The 16,637-nt window shown below is 58.2% G+C and overlaps 1 protein-coding gene across 1 annotated transcript in view; it reads left to right on the forward strand.

The window, feature by feature from the left end:
• CCDC187 (coiled-coil domain containing 187) overlaps nt 1–9,837 on the forward strand; it is a 46,325-nt gene extending 36,488 nt beyond the window's left edge. Inside the window, exons 19-27 of the mRNA XM_074331551.1 lie at nt 498–644; nt 1,491–1,654; nt 3,848–4,011; nt 4,627–4,715; nt 4,923–4,998; nt 6,284–6,423; nt 6,747–6,859; nt 7,291–7,376; nt 7,903–9,837. Coding sequence (XP_074187652.1) covers nt 498–644; nt 1,491–1,654; nt 3,848–4,011; nt 4,627–4,715; nt 4,923–4,998; nt 6,284–6,423; nt 6,747–6,859; nt 7,291–7,376; nt 7,903–9,767 — 2,844 coding nt within the window. The 3' untranslated portion in view covers nt 9,768–9,837. The remainder of the gene's footprint in view (nt 1–497; nt 645–1,490; nt 1,655–3,847; nt 4,012–4,626; nt 4,716–4,922; nt 4,999–6,283; nt 6,424–6,746; nt 6,860–7,290; nt 7,377–7,902) is intronic.
• The last annotated feature ends 6,800 nt before the right edge of the window (nt 9,838–16,637 follow it).

Consider the following 16,637-nt stretch of genomic DNA (forward strand, 5'->3'; position numbering starts at 1 on the left):
AGACACAGGGGTGGAAGCTGGGTCAGGGCCAGCTCTGCTGAGCCTCAGTGTCCCCCTCTGGCCTGTGAAGGCTGCAACCTCCCCAGGTGGGTGTGCAGAGGCCCAGTGTGGGTAAAGTACCTTTGCTGAGGGCTATGCTGGTGGACACACAGCAGGGGACGGAGAACAGTGGGGACAGTTTAACAACGGGATGTGTTCTAGAGGTGGTGGCAGTGCCCAGAACCTGGAGAGGGAGGGCTGCGTGGGGAGAGCAGGGACGGGCACCCAGCCTTCCCTCCTGCCTCCTGCTGGCCAGACCCACAGGGAGCCCAGGTGCACGGGGCCTCCTGGTCGAGCAGGCTGAGAGGGGAGGGGCATGTGGAGGGGCAGAGGAAGGCCCCACACAGTCCCAGCGCCAGGCTGTCCCCTGCACCCCGTTCATCAGTGCATTTGTCTCCCGTGGGTGCCTTTGTGCTGGGCTGGGGTATGGCTGATGTTTCCTCCTCTGCCTGGTTCAGAGGGAAATCCAATGCCTACGGAACAGTCACCTGTTGTCGCATCGAGAGAGGACACTGCTCCTGCAGCACATCCGGGACACCCTCTTCATGAAGCGATCCCTGGCCCGCCTGCAGCAGGAGCTTCAGGCCCCGCCCCAGCTGCCTCAGGTGGGCGCTCTCACCTGGGCTGGAGGCTCCGCCGTGGCCAGAAAAGCCTTGTCACCTGGCTGCTTTGTGGGAATGTGCAAGTCCCCTGTAAAAACACCCATGACCCAGATGGAAAGGGACTCTGGAGGGATACAGATCGAGGGTGGGTGGGTGGCCACCAGCTCTGGGGTCTCCTGGAAGAGGCAACCTTGGCTGAGCCCTGGAGGAAAAGCCAGACCCCCAGTGGTAGTGGAGGGGGCTCCAAGGCAGGAAGAAGCACATGGCCTGGGACTCCTCAGGGAGGCCAGCCCTTTGGGGGAGCCCGAGCTGCAAGGGCATTCGTGGTCCAGCTCCCCACCCTGCCCGCTATTGCATGAGGAGGCTGTGGACGTGTGGGGAGGCGGCCGTCCCCAGCCTGAGCATCTCCTCTGAAGGTTGGAGATGCTGATGGCCTCACCTGGTGGGTAAGGAGGGAATGAACTGGGTTCCATGAAACACCTGGTGTAGGTTAGTGTTTGCTCTGTGAGATGACCACCAGGTGGGAGTGCTGCCCACCCCAGGCCAGCCTGCAGGAGGGGGCACCCAGGGCTGCCGGATTCCCAATACAGCCTTGGTTGCAGCCCTGACACCCCGCTCAGGCCTTGTGTCTGCACCTGTCGGGGAACGATTAGCACTGGGGTGCAGGTTCCTGTGAGGGTAAGTAAGCCCCCCTGTTTCAGCCAGGTGCCTGCTTGTAGGAACACGCTACCTAGTGTGCTGTCGGCCGCCCCACCACAGCTGCTGCCACGTGAAGCCTGCACCCACTTTTCCGAACAGGAAATGGACCTGAGGTGCCTGTGCCAGCTCACCCTGTTCTGTTTCTCTTAGAGTCCCAGCCCTGAAATCAAGGCTGCCCGGGAGGCGGTCTCTGAGGCAAGCCAGCAGCCAGAGGGGCCTGCACAGGGCTCCTCGTGTCCCCCGACACCACACAGGCCTGGCAGCCCCCCAAGCCACAGCCCCTGGAGAAGCCCTGAGAGCCTGCGAGTCCCACAGTGAGTTGTTGGGCACTTGTGGCCCTGGCGCACCACTAACAGTCCTTCCTGCCAGGAAGGCGCCATTACACTGCCAGGACTGCCAAGGAGAACAGGGACAGCAGGAGCCCTGCAGGGACCCTGCTCCGGCTAGCTGGTCCATGGGGATGGGGGCAGAGGCCAGAGATGCCCTGGCTGGTGCAGGTGCCTGCACATTCCCAGCTGTGCCGCTGGCTGGGGTGTGGTGGGGGTGTCCTCCCCTCTCTGAGCCCATTTCCTTGTTTTTTAAATGGGGACAGGCTGGCACTGTCCGTAGGCCATGGTGGAGTGCACTGAGACAGAGCAGCTAGACAGGCCTGGCTTGAGGGCCGCAGGCGGTGAGTGCTTGGCCAGCCAGCTGCTGGGCAACCCCCTGTGTGGCTATTCTCTCACAGTCCTTGCCACGTGGCCGCTGCCCTCTGTTTGCAGCCAAAGGGCCTCTCTGGTGGGACAAGAGAGGCCCCGCCCAGGCCGAGTCACCTGGGGGGGGCAGCAGGGGTGCCCGATGACCAGTGCCCCCTGACTCTGAGCCTTGCTGTGGGAGGGAGCCCAGCTGCTTCTCCTTCGGGCTTCATCCCCAGGGCTGGCCGGCTGCCAGACTCTAATGGCAGCACCTGTCAGAAGCAGGAGGCGGCCCCAGGAAGGGGCGGCCCCAACCTTCTTAGGGACCCCTTCCTACTTTTGGGTGCACGGTCACCCATCCAGCGACCCTCTTCCAGTGTAGTGGTGCCCGTGTTCACACCTTCCCCAGGAAAGGGAGTCATTGCCCACCCAGCCGCCTGGCCCAGCCGCCTGGTCCAGCTTCACTGGGCCTCCCCCTCATGGCACTTCCCAAATAAATCTCACATGCACTGGTCTATAATTCACGTCGCTACCCACTGCCAGCCAGTCCCAGGTTTTCAAAAGGTTTCTGGGTGACCCTACCATATTGGTACCCGTGAGCTTGCTTATAGGGCTGGGTCAGCGGGGCCCTGAGCCCAGCGTTGGAAGCCCGGGGCCTGGGGTCAGGGATCAGCCGTGGGTGGTGCTGTGCTTTCCGATCACACCAGCGATGCGAAGTTAGAAAACAGGGAAGCTGTGTATATGCAGGAGAGACTTGAGAGAGACTGAGCATTTTGCTGGTGATCACTGCACACAGATAAACAGGTGTCCTCCATTCTTTTGTTCGTTCAAGCGCAGCCCAGTGGATCTCCCAGTGGGTCAGGGCCTGGGTGCACCTGTGAACTAGCACCTGTGCCTGCGCCCCCACCCTCTGCAAGCCTGAGGCCCGGGGTGCAGGGAGAGTTAGGGCCCTGTAACGGGGACAGGGCTTAGGGCACAGTCCCCATGCTCTGTCCTCAGCACCCGCGCTCCAGGGGCCAGGTGGGGGACTGCATCTGGGACACACAGCTGCCCACCACGTCCTGCCAAGCAGGGTCTGAGCTCCAGCCCCCAAGTTTCCTCTTTTCAAGGCTCTGAGGACTGCCCTCTGACCCGAAACCCTGTTCTCACTCCTGATATGGTGTGAATGCTGGGGAGAGACTCAGGGCCACCCTGGGGGGAGCAGCAAGCTGGACCCAGTTATAGCCTGGGGAGACAGGGAACAAAAGTTAATGCCAGATTGCACCTGGAGAGCTGCGTGCGGAATGTTCTAGAGCAGGCCAGCCTGTCGGCGTTGCCCTTAAACCCAGGAGTCAGGACACCTGCCAGGCTTACCCCCCAGCCATGTCTTTGAGGCTGTGACGGGGGCCATTTCTTGCTGCCTGTCAGTGTGCCCAGAGTACGGCAGTTGGTCTGGGTGTGTGGCACCAAGGCCACTGCCCCGCTGTACCTCCCAGAGCTCAGTGAGCCCCACTGGCACACACGGTGCCACCCCATAGACCTGTGGTCGGGCTCCATGCAGACGTGTCGGCAGAGCGTGTGCTCTGCCCCGCTGTGTGCCAGGGGAGAGATGGCCAACTCCCTCCCACCATGCCAAGTGCTGTGCCCCATGCCTTGTCACCCCCCCAGCCGTGGCCCCTGCTTGGGAAGCTGCTGGTCAGGGAGGGGCCAGGACCCGTTGTCCTTTACCCATGCACTGACCACGGCCACTGACCACAGCTGTGCCCTGGAGTGACGCATGTTATTCCACTTGTGTTCTGGTGTGGGCTGGGCACTCTGGGAGGACATTCACTGCCCCCCTGCACTGCCTGGCAGGCTTCTCACCCAACAGCAAGATGGGACACCCCCCGGGACAACTTCAGCTTTGGACAGTCACCTGCAGTCCCCGAGGCCAGCATGGGGGGAGGACACAGCCGCAGACCATGGCTGGCCTGACGCCCGGGGCCAGCTGGTGGACAGCAGCAGCCATATGGACCCAGGTAACCAGGCGGGCCAGTGGCAGTGGCAGCTGGAGGACAGACGGTCGCTCCCTCAGTGGGTCCGGCCTCGGGGTCAGACAGACCTCTGTCCTGCTGTGTTGCACCCGAGCTGTGTGCTAGGGCGTCCCCAGTCTCTCTGTGTCCGAGTGTGCACTGGGCCCTGTCACCAGATCAGAATGGCTGTGCTGGTGAGGAGATGCAGAGGGCTCCAGCCCCTGCCCCAAGGGTCACCCCTAGGAAATGTCTCAGAGCCCAAGGGCACCTTGGAACAGAGTCTGGGAGGCATGGGGAAGAGTGTTGAGGGGTCTGTAGGACAGACCCCTGGGCCAGCAGCCAAGTCTCTGGGCGCTGGTGTCTAAGGGTGGAGGAGGGGAGGCCAGTAACCTTTCCCCGGGAAGGAGAGGGAGGTGTAGAGGAGGGGTTAGGAGGACAACATTGGGGTCCCAGAGGAGGGAGTGTCTGTGGCTCCAAGAGGGAAGGGCAGGAGGACAGGGTCTGTAGGAACCTTCCTCAGAGACCAGCTCTGCTTCCTCTGCACTCTGGGCTCTCCGAGCCCTGGGGGGCCTTTCCCAAGGGCCGGTCAAAGCCAAAATCCCTGGTCTGTGTGTCTTTCAGAGTCTGGGGAGCAGCCTTGTGTCCCTCTACCAAGTCCTCAGCAGGTGACCTCTCTGGATGTCGGATGGCCTCTGGGCCCAGCCTTTCCTGTATGCAACCCCCCAGAAAGCCCTTTCCTCCATTTGCCCATTTGGGGGACCTCTCCCCTCCTTCTGCTTGATCTTGGTTGGGACCCCAGATTCCAGTGTTCCCTTAGTTCCTGTGTGTGTGTGGGGGTCCTGGGCGCCCTCTCCCCAGGTGGCTCCTGTAGGACAGCGTCTTTCCTCCTGTTGGACATGGCTTTCCTCCCCTCATAGACTGTGGCGGGTGAGGCAGAGGGGAGCGTCTCTGCAGCTCAGCTCCAGTTCCAGCCGATGAAGGAGCCGCCCCCGGGTGAGTCCCCCGGAAAGGCTTTTAGGGCCTCCCCTGCGTGGCCTTGCCAGAAGATCCCCACACCTAGCGGGTCCCCTCCAAGGCCATGCCAGCTGCCCAACATGACCAGGGAGGCCCAGGAGGAAAAGCACACAATCTGGGCCTCAGAGCCTGCATAGGCGGGAGACCCGCCTGTTCTGTGTCTTCGGGGCAAAGTGAGGCTTTTCTGGCAAAAGGAGAAACTGTAAGCTGCTGATGTTGCAGTCATAGCTTTGTCCACCTGGGATGGATTTTAAGTGACATGGACACCAGCATTGCCAGAGGCATCTTCATTAACTAACGCGAGATTTTTGCACGTACTGAATTCTGGGACAGGAGGGCACTCATTTGTGGCATGTTGGGGACAGCAGGCTGGACAGCCAGGGGGTCACATGGCCCCCGCCTTGTCTCAGTGCCCAGGATGCCACCTGAGCTCGCCCTCCAGCCCTGGGTCTGGGCCCCAAGTCCAGAAGCCCCTCTCGAGGTCCATCCTCGGGAGCAAGCAGGAGACTCTCCACACCAGCCAGCCAGCAGGCCTGGTGACCGAGTGCTGGAGAGATCCGTGTAGATGGGAGGGCTTAGAACCACTCGGGGCGAGGGGAGCTGTGGTGAGTCCAGGCTGGCACGGTCTGTCTGATTGGCGCCAACTGCTCTCCACTCAGGACACTGCCAGCAGTGGCTCCCTGGTGATGGAAGCCCGGGAAGCCCGGGGTCCTCTGGCATGACCCACAACACCTCACCTACACCAAGCGCTGTGGGCGAGCGGTTCCACAAACCTGGGCTTTAGCCAGATAGCTCAGGTCCCCTCAGGCTGGTGGCCTCAGGATGGTCACAGACCCTGGGTCTTGGTGTCCCAACACCTGCCAGGTTCAGGGTGGAATGAAGGTGTAGAAACGTGATGACGTACAGACATGAAGTCCCCGGCGAAGGCCTCCTGCAGCCCCTTGTCCCACTTTGTCCCCACTTTGTCCCCACTGCGCTGATCTTCCAGCTTGTCTGTGGTGACCTTGACATGGTCAAGGCCTGCCCCTGCCCCACCTCCCTGTGAAAGGTTTTTGGGGACTTGCTATAGTAACTATCTAACAAGGATAATTTCAGGAGTAGATAACACATATTTCTGTGTCCTCCCACAAGCCAAACACAAGTAAGTGTGTGGCTGTTTGAAATTTTAAGATTTTGTTCACGTGGCTTCAGAATTCCTGGACACCATGTCTTCTGTGTCCTGTGTTCTGTGCCCGTTGGCGCTGACGATCCCTTTGCCTCACAGGAGACCCCCAGACCAATCCCAGCCCCCCGTCAGCAGAGGAGGAGACCCGGGCTCTGATGCAAAGTAATGCTGGGAGCTTCCAAGGCCCAAACCAGCAGTCCCAGGGCGGAGGGGGACCCCGCAGCCCCCAGGAAGCCAGCGTGAGTCGGGGCTTGGCCCTGCACTGCGTGCTGTCCCTTGACGTGTGGCTTTGTAGGGTGGTGACCTCGACCATCAGATGAGGTGCCGATGAGACAGACTCTGGTTTTTCCCAGGTGGTGCATCCGTTGGGGGGTCTTTGGAGCCTGCTGGAAGGAGGGGTGTCTGCTGCATGGGGGTCTCAGGGCCCTCTGAAGGGGGATGGTCTTTGTTTCTGACTGTGATCACAGAAGCAGAGGGGCTTTCTCCACAGCTAAGGGACTTGGACTGATGCTGGCAGAGGTGGCCACATCCTGTCTGTGGCACTTCTCCATCGTGTTTCCAGCAGGTGGCTGAAGGCGGTGCAGGCCGTGCAGGGGCGGAGTCGGGGCTGGACTTTGTCGGCAGCCCCGGGGGGAAGTCCCCAGAAGCCGAAAGCTGGTGGTCAGGGGAGCCGAGGTGTGAGGCCTGGGGGCACTGCCTGGGCCTGGGGGCACCTCAGGCGGGGGTTGGGGCCTGGAGCATGCAGATGCTTCCACCAGCACTCCCCGTCCTGTCACTCTGTCCTGGAGCCCCTTGAGCTGGCCTGGCCCACTGTGCACCCCCAAGCAACCTGAGTCTGAAATAAGCGGTGGGGGCAGCAGGAGGGGCCCCTCCAGGGAGCACATGCCTCTGAGCCTGTCAGGAGGTCACCCCCCAGCTACTTGACACAGTGGGGACTGAGGCCAGAACCCCTTAAAGACGGGGTTCCTTGGCCCACCCACGGAGCCCTGACTGGCCTCTCTTTGGGGAAGTTGAAGGCCCCCTTTGGAGACTCGGAGCTGGGAGGAGGTTAGGAGGGTGGGGTCCCTCCTGGGGACACCCCGGACTTGTCCATGATGTGCTTGCAGGACAGGGACCTGTTGGCAGGAGGACGCCCACAGGCCCTTGTGGCAGGAAGCTGCCCAGGTGACGCCTGTCCAGACTACCTGTCCAGGTGAGGCCCGGGCCCCCGGCCCTGCCCCAGGACCATCAAGGCCCTGCTTAAGGGTCACCCGAGACCAGCTTCTAAATCAGAGCCAGCCTCCTCCCACAGCGCCCTCCCCTTCGCCACCCCTCACGTCATGGGGTCCCGAGAGGCAGGTGAATGACTGTAGGTGGACTCCCTGTCTGGACCGCTTATGTCCCAAATGAACACAGAGAGAGGCAAAGACAGCCGCTCAGTGTCTGAAGGGCGGCTTCAGTTCTAAGCCCAGGTCCCTGAGACGTGGAAACATCCACCCAGACGTCACTCACTTCCGTGTGGCGGTGGGTGGGCCTGAGCTAACCCCCACCCCATGGGATCAAAGGGTCCACAAGCTGCGCCCGTGGATATCTCTGCCTCCATCTGGGTTTTCTGGCTCTGATCGGCGGGCTCAGGGGCCGAGGGGTATGGGTTGCTGCCCTTCCCAGCACTGGGGACGTTGCAGGGACGACAGAGTGTAGAACTGTTGGCGTCATCCCCACACCCCCTCTCTCTGCAGCTCCTGTAGCAGCTGAGGAGGCCGCACCCCCCACCCAGCACCGGAGCAGTCCCCTGCGCCAGCTCTCAGCCCCCTTGGCCCTGGGCTCCTCTTCCGAGTCTGCCCCCAGGACCTGCTCGGGGTCTTCTGTGCGGTCCCGAGCCTCCTCCTCTGCCAGCAGCCTGTCCTTTCCCTCCCTCCAGGAGTTCCAGAAAGTGTCAGCCGTCCTGGTCCAGCTTTCTGAGAGCTCCGTCTCTCTGTCGGACTGGGAAGCTGGGGACACCCCAGACGCAGACCTGATTTGGTCTGGGGAGTCCTCTCCTCGAGGCTCCTGGGAGCTGCACCGGGGCGGAGGACCGGTGACCTGGGAGAGGCCGGAGGGCAGTGGGGCCAGTCCCCTGCTGGGCTTCTCCACTGTGCTGGGAGGCCCAGAATTGGCACTAGGCCTCCCGCAGGCCAACCAGCAGCCACGTCTCCTCCATGTCCCCTCTCCCAGGTCGGGGTCAGAACTGTCAGAGGCGTCCAGCGAGGTCTGGGACGAGGATGACCTCCTGGAGCCTGGAGCTGGTGCCCAGCCGGCCTCAGGGCACGCCGCGCCTGCAGGAGGTGCCTCCGGCCTGGAGAACAGCGAGGCGCCCCAAATGCCACTGCCCTCTTTGGGCCCTGGGATGGGGCAGGAAGCTTCTGGAACTAGTGGGAGCCTGACTACTGGGTCGAACACAGGAAAGGCCAAACGGACGTCCCCTGAAGCTGCTTGCATGGCGTCCCCATCCAAAGCCTCTTCCTCCAGTGACTTAGACCTTTCCCTTTCCATTCCCTCGGGGTCCTCGGGGTCCGAAGGGGCAGATTTCGGCAAAGGAGGAAAGACCGGGCCTCCACAGGCCTCACCTGGTTGCCCAGAGGAGCCTTGGGATGCTGACCTGAGTCCATCCACTGAGAGGAAGCCCCTACAGGCCTCGCCAGAGCCTGAAATTCCCGTGAGCCTACAGTCTCCTCCTGGGAACCCCAGTGGGCTGGCAGGTCTGACAGCTGAGAGCCGGGCTCCTGGGCATGGGGGCAGCGGAGCACCCCCTGTCCCTGAGGAAGACCGCCCCCCTCTGGCCAGCGGTGTCCTGCCTGAGATCCTGTCCCCAGTGGACGAGGTGCTGTCTTATGGCAGTGCCGACCTCCCATCCTCCACCCACAGGGGTGCCCCCTTCCCTCTGCCGCCTCCCACCTTCTCAGCAGAGAGTGGGGCCACCGCCAGCCCCCACTCAGAAGACTTCCCTTCCCCACCTGAAGACATCATGTCTCCTGGGGGCTCTCTGGGCCCCCCAGAAGAGGACGCCTCCATCAGCACTGGCGAGTTGCCCTCATCTGAGGAGGGGCTGCCCGAGGCACTGGGGCCCCAGGAGTCTGGGCTCTGCCTGGGCGAAGGTGCACCGGGTGGAAGCCTTGGGGACAGATTAGAGGAATCGAGTTCCACTGCGGGGGACCAAGCTGTGGGAGGCCAGTGGTCTGAACCTGGCTGGCTAGGGTCTCCCTTGTGTGGGGGGGCAGGCGATGCCCCAGTGCCGCCCCCACCTCTGTCCAGAATGGCCTGTGTGGCCGGGGAGGATCTGCCAACACTGTTGACGGCTGGCGACACAGGGCTGTCTGGGTGCGGGGACCCAGCTCCTGCTCTGCACGTGGGCCCCTGCACTGACCTCCCTGGCGTGGAGCAGGCCGAGGTGCTGGATCTGGTCTCCACCCAGCTCAGCAGAAGGATCCTGTGCGACACGCTAGCTGTGCTCTCAGAGCTGGCTCAGCCGGGCGGCTCGACGACGGAGGAGTTGGCCAATGCTAGCCCTGTCCCCAGGCCTCACACAGCGGCCGCTGGCCCGTCTTGCGGAAGATGGGACTTCTGAGCCAAGTGTGTTGGGGATGGTGATGCATAGATGTCGGTGATACCCTTGTAAGGTTGTGTGTGTGTGTGTGTGTGTGCGTGCGTGTCTGTGTGTGTCTGTGTGTGCATGTGTATGTGTGTGCGTGTGTGCGTGCGCGTGTCTGTGTGTGTGTATGTACGTGCATGTGTGCGTGCGTGTCTCTGTATGTGTGTATGTACGTGCATGTGTGCGTGTGTGTCTCTGTGTGTGCGTGTGTGTATGTATGTGCTTGCGTGTGTGTCTGTGTGTGCATGTGTATGTGTGTGTGCATGTGTATGTGTGTGTGTCTGTGTGCATGTGTGTCTGTGTGTGCATGTGTCTGTGTGTGTGCGTGAGTGTGTGCGTGTGTCTGTGTGTGCGTGTGTATGTGTGCATGCCTGTGTGCATGTCTGTGTGTCTGTGTGTGTGCACGTGTATGTGCATGTGTGTGTGCGTGCGTGTGTGCATGTGTGTGTGCATGTGTATGTGTGTGCGTGTGTGTGCGTGTGTGCACATGTGTCTCTGTGCATGTGTGTGTGCATGTGCGTGTGTGTGTGCGTGTCTGTGTGTGCGTGTATGTACGTGCACGTGTGCGTGCGTGTCTCTGTGTGTGCGTGTGTGTATGTACGTGCTTGCGTGTGTGTCTGTGTGTGCATGTCTGTGTGTGTGTGCGCGTGTGTCTGTGTATGTGTGCGTGCCTGTCTGTGTGCATGTCTGTGTGTCTGTGTGTGCATGTGTGTGCGCGTGTCTGTGTGTGTGTGTATGTGTGCGTGCCTGTCTGTGTGCATGTCTGTGTGTCTGTGTGTGCATGTGTATGTGCGTGTGTGTGCATGTGTATGTGCGTGTGTGTGTGCGTGTCTGTGTGTGCGTGTGTATGTGTGCGTGCCTGTCTGTGTGCATGTCTGTGTGTCTGTGTGTGTGCGTGCATGTGTGCATGCTGAGGCTTTAGGAAGCCTGGACTATCCCAGGGCAGAGCCGCCATTCGGAATAGGCTGGCTGTGCAGACGGTCATCTGATGCAGGCCAAAGACTGGACAGTGACTCCCTGACGTCATCTGCACACTGTCTCTGTCTATATTTTTCTGGACACTGGGTCCATTGCTTCTACCCAGCTCTTGAAGAGGTCCTGACCCACAGACAGTAATTGGCAGGAGCGTAGAAAGTGTGGGGTGCGTCCAGAGGCCGCTGGCCAGAAAATGGTGTGGGGGTTCTGGACTTGAGTGAGAGTAGTCCTGAGGAACGGAGGGGAACAGCTCTGGGCACAAACTCTGCTCCAGCCCGTGTGAGGAATACATGCCAGGATGGGGTGGAGGTGGGGCATCCGCAAAGAGCAAGAGAAGAAGAGAGTGGCTTTGGGGAGTGGGAAGCAAGGAGCTGAGGTGGGCTGGGGTCTCGTCCACTGGCACGCCCCTCAGCTTTGCTCGGGACATCATTAGTGGCGACACTGACCCAAGTTCGACTTCTGGAGGCCAAGAGACTGGATGGTTTCACGGTGCCCAGCCAGTCACCGGTGGCTGGGTGATGGTGGGCGTCTCCATCTCCTGCGCTGCGTTGTATAGAGATTAGAGGGTGTGGCAACTCAAGGGCCAAAGGGCACTTCACCTGCTGACAGCCAACCCTCGGGCCTGTCCTCAGGGTAGATGGGCCCAGGCCTCCCCACATGTGCTCTGGACTGCTTCCAGAGGAAACGAGAGCCTGTGTCTTAGTGGCACCCATTGGCAAACAGCCCCTCCTTGACTCGGCATGGACCCGGAGCCGTTTTCAAAGGCGTTGGTGGTCCTGCCCGGCACACGGGCCACCCCAGCTCTCCTCTCCCCAGAGTGCCTCCTGTCCTCAGAGCAGACGCCCAGGCGAGCATCTAGGAAATTCATGCTGACCCAGCATCAAGAGGATTTCCGTGGGGAAAGAACTCAGCAAATGAACATGAAGAGTAAATGAGACCTGCCAGATGGAGGCCCTAGGGGGACAGACTCTCAGCAGGCCGGGGGCAGGGGCCCTGTGGCAGCCTCAGTAGAACAGCCCTGGTGCACGTAAGGGCCAGGGTAGCTGACCTTCATGCACCTGAAGGACAGGGTACCACAGCAGTGACCTCTGCCTGCAGGAGCCACCACACAAGCCACTGATGGGCTGTGAGCAGGCCCCTACAGCCTGCCCCCTCACCCAGAGCAGTGCTGCTGCCAAGCCTCTCTTCTGGTGGAAGCCACAGGGCACTAGTGCTCTGACTCGGACAATGGCAGACACTTAAATGTCCCATCTGCCAGTTCCCCAGGACTGGGTCACACTGGGGACCTGAGCTACATCTTCTCCAGTACAACCAGAATGCTGCAGAGTGTGTGCCTCCCGGGCAAGAGCACATGAGCATGAGCTCTATGGAAGTCACTATAATTCATCTCTCAGCATCTACCTAATATGTCATTTATCTATCATGTATCTATCATTTATCATCTATCAGTTTATCCATCATTATATATCATCCAGCCATCCATCCACCATCTATCCATCCACCATCTATCCATCCACCATCCATCCATCCACCATCCATCCATCCATCCATCCATCCATCCATCCATCCATCCATCTTTCCATCCACCTACCCATTCTTTCCCAATTCCCTTCCCAAACTGGAAAGTCCCTGCTTGATGGAGAGTCCAGAATCCCGAGAGCAGGGTGTTGGCCTTAGGAACGTCCATTCCTTGTGCTGAGGACAGCAGGAAGTCCAGGAATCTCTGTTCCTGGACTCGGTTTGCCTGTCCAGGGCCCCAGGCTTCCCCAGCTATGAGAGAGGACCTCATTCACTGAACTTCGTTTCTGGATCCCTGGGGAGGTTTCTGGAGCCCTGGGGAGGTTTCTGGAGCCCTGGGGAGCCCAGACTTCCATGCACTTGTAGTGTAGAGTGACGGACATCTCCAAAGCTGGCCTGGCGAAGCCCCGAGGTCCACCTGTCCTCTACCCTGCAGCTCTGGTGAGAGGCCCCTGAGAACACTGCAGGAACCTTCCCCAGGCCCCAGGCCCCAGGCTCTGGGGCGCCACTCAGGCCCACCTTCATCCTATGCTGATGCTCCATGAGTGGGTTTCACATTTGGGAGGCACCGACCATTCCCGAGCCCCCCTGAGAGCTCAGGAGAGGTTTGGGTCCAGTGGGGACATGTGTTCATTTTCTGTGTACACAATTTGAAACCAAATTTTGAGCTACAGCTTTCTTATTGATTCCCTTCTAGTTTTCTGAACAAATTAGTCTGTAATTTTTTATTTTTTTCTATTTATGGCTGACCCTTTTGGATTTATGAGGCCATGTGAGAGGAGTTATGTATTTTACATGCACACATTTGGCATGGTTATAAATCTCCCACATCGAAACCCTGCAGACCTGCCTCAAATTTGGTCGTGTCCCTTCTGGTCGCTATGGGGTGGGTGCTGATGGCTTAGCATGATGCCTGTGGCTATGCTCACAGCTGGAACTAGGGCCTTCCGACATGACCTTGCCTGGGTGACAGCAGGCCACAGTGTCGCTGGAGTCGTCTCTCAGCCTGTGGCCCCGTGCCCCTGAAGGGAGGCTGGTCAAGGGGGACTAATAAGAATCCCACCACACCTCACGTGACAGCAGGGTCCAAGGGAGGCCAGGCTATAAAACGACTGGCTAGAGAAGTGTGTTCACCAAAGTGGCAGACATTTTTAATCTCAGCCAACGTGACATGCGCAGGGCCGTGGACTCAGGCATTCAGATATATTGACCCAGCAAGACTTCAATATCAGGATTACTCCCCTCCAGGTCTCACCGTGCTCGGCTCAGCTCCAATCCCCGGTAACCTCTTGGGCCAATAAATCTTGATTCCTGTCTCCAGAGAAGTCATTATCTTTCATAGAAAATGATTATTTCTCAGTTAAACCCCACGTTTAATTTTCCTGTGATCTGTCTCTTTCAGCTTCCCCACTTAACGGTCCCTCCTGCATAAAATGCCCATGAACGCGCCTTCAGCGCTTTAAATCCCAGGTCAGCAGACCAGCTTTACAAGTCGGTTTGATTCCTTACTCTGCGTGGCCATAATAGCCACTCTCATAAATATAAATGAAGGGTTTGACGGCCACTTCCAAGGGGGGGGTGGGGTGGTAGCTGCACACATGCCAGAGAAGCACAGCAGTGTCCGTTTAGTTGGTGCCCACCTGTGCCCGGGGTCTGGCTCCCTGAGCACGCCAGCCTCCCACATGGAGCTGTGTCCCTGCTGGACCAAGTTCTCCTGCCACTGAGGACAAGGCTGTCTGGTGAGTGCCTGCACTAAACCTGTCCAGAGTCAGTCCTGTTCCACGCTGGCTCGTCAAGATCCCAGAGCAATGTCTGCAAGTCCCACATCTGTCCAGATGGTCCTTCATCCAACCCACCCACATTATGCCAGCCAACAAACCGTCAAACACCAAACTGCTTCTCTGCATTTGTCCTCCACCTAGCCAGTCCTGTCCTTTGCCCCAAGCAAAGGCCCCTCCCTAATGCTCTGTTAGGTAGAAGTTATTAATAGACAATGCGGGCGGAGGAGGGGTGGGGCCTCTGTAGTGCCTACAGAAAAAGCTCATAACTAGCTTTGATTAAATGTCTTCAGCCAGGAATCTGACCGACCAATAGGTAGTCTGGAGCAAAATAAGGATCTGAAGTCAACAGACCTCCACCCATCTTAGGAGGTCACGCCTTCCCTTGGAAGAGCATGCACCACCTGTTACCACTAAATCAATATGAAACTCCCTTACCCCACCCAGCAAACTACCCCGTTTCCCCCCAAATAAGACCAGGTCTTATATTAAGTTTTGCTCCAAAAGACACATTATGGCTTATGTTCAGGGGATGTCATCCTGAAAAATCATGCTAGGGATTGTTTTCCAGTTAGGTCTTATTTTTGGGGAAACACGGTATTAAGTCCTCTAGACTTGAGCTCTCCCCTTTTTTTTGCACCCGCTCTCTCTCTGGCCCTCCAGCACTCTTGCCCTGGCTCTGTCCCCCTTTCTCTCTCCCCCCCTCCCCCATGCTAGGCCCCGTTCTCTTCCCTGAGGATGCATCACTACTAAACCTGCTTGCACACTAATCAGCTTGCTGACCTTTGATTCTTCCCTGCAGGGGCAAAAAGAACCGAGACTCCCCTGTAACAGCTCCGTGAGCTCAGCTGGGAGCAGGCCTGTGGTGTTTACAAAACTTGATTGCAGGCTCTGGGACAGGATAAGATCTCTCTCTCTCTCTCTCTCTCTCTCTCTCTCTCACATGAGTGCACCCCTGGCCCTGCCTTGGGGCCCCCTGGGTGCAGAGACCTCAACCAGTCTATCTTACCTTCTGAGCTCCAGATTCACAAAGCCAACCCGTGGCCTGACACCTCCCTCAGATGTTGGAAAGGTCTCTCAAATTCAACAGGTCCAAAACAAGCTCTTGACTTGCACTCTCACGTCTAAACCTGCTCTCCTCTTGCCCAGGTGATCCCTCCCCTGCTGTCTTTCATTTCAACCAAGGGCAACTTCATTCTGCAGTTGCTTAGGTCAAAACCCTGCAGGCAAACCCCTTTGTCTCACACCCTGGGTTTGACCCACCTTAAGTCCTACCTTCAAAATATCCCCAAAGTCTAAGCTTTCTCACCAACACCGCCCACCCACCCCTTGCCTGAGTGTCACCACCTCTTGCAGGGCTGCGATGGCCCTTACCACCCAGCAGCCAGAACCACATCCAGCTCAAAACCGTCCCACGGCCATCACATTCTTTATCAAGGCCCAGCCTGGTCCTCCCTGGCTAGGGATGAGCTGCGTGATCTTGCCCTCAGCTGCTTCTCTAGTTCCCTCTCTTTCCCCTAACTTCTCTGCTCCAGCCACGCTGGCCTCCTGGCTCCTCTTCCAATGTGCCCACTTCAGGGCCTTTGCACCTACAGTTCTCTGCGTGGGCTGCTCACCTCTTTTCTTACTTCCTTCTTCCTCTCAGGTCATCTCTGAGAGACTTCCCCACTCCCTGCCCCTGGCCGGTTTTATTGCTTTTTATAACACTCTCTGTTGTGCTGCTCGCTAGCTAGCTCGCTCGTGGGGTGTGAAAGCATTTACGAAGCAGGTAGAAATACAGAAGGAAGTCTTATTAAAGTAAGAGGAGGGTCAGCTGGGCAGTCGGCTGGAGACCACTGCGTTGAGTCTTTGTTTCCTCCGAAGTTTTATATTTTCTAACCAGAATGTAAATTGCTTCGGCCTGTAGTGGAATTTTCTATTGGGTTCAGCTTTGTCCGTGGGCGTGGGGGAAGGTGTGGTTAAACTGGTTATTGAGACCTTTGCATATGTTATGTAAATTTAAGTTGGAGCCAGGAATGGATCCCACACAGATGCAAAACCTTTTCCAAGTCACAGGGCCAGCACTGGGCCGAACCAAACAGAACCACTGAAACTGGTCTGCAGAGTAAATGTATAGTAAACAGAGTCATTAAGATTTGGCAGAAAGGAGGCAAGAATAGAAAGAAAAAGCTTTCAAAAAGTCCCAAGCTAAATTGTTCATTCGAATTGTACCAGAGATCCAAACCTCAGAATAGAAGATTTAGTGCCATTGTTACAATCCCCCTACTCTCCATCTTACTCACTTGTTTGCTTGTTTTGGGTCTCTCTCCTGGAATGCATACCCAGTGGCCCTGCTTTGTGCACAGGCTCAGCAGGACACAGAAACCCAGTAAATGTCAAAGAAGGAAGGCAGGAATCGTCAATGGGGAGGGGTGGGACACAGGGAGATGGTGCAAACAAAATCCTACACAGAACCTCCCAATGAAAGGAGCAGAGAGAGATGGTTGCATCGGTATAAATGTAGTTTAAGTTCAAATCATATCATTTACTTATTTAAAAGAAAATCACCCGTAAGAGTAAGGTGGCCCCAACATAA

This window comes from Rhinolophus sinicus, linkage group LG04, assembly GCF_036562045.2.
Source record: "Rhinolophus sinicus isolate RSC01 linkage group LG04, ASM3656204v1, whole genome shotgun sequence".
Lineage (NCBI taxonomy): Eukaryota > Metazoa > Chordata > Mammalia > Chiroptera > Rhinolophidae > Rhinolophus > Rhinolophus sinicus.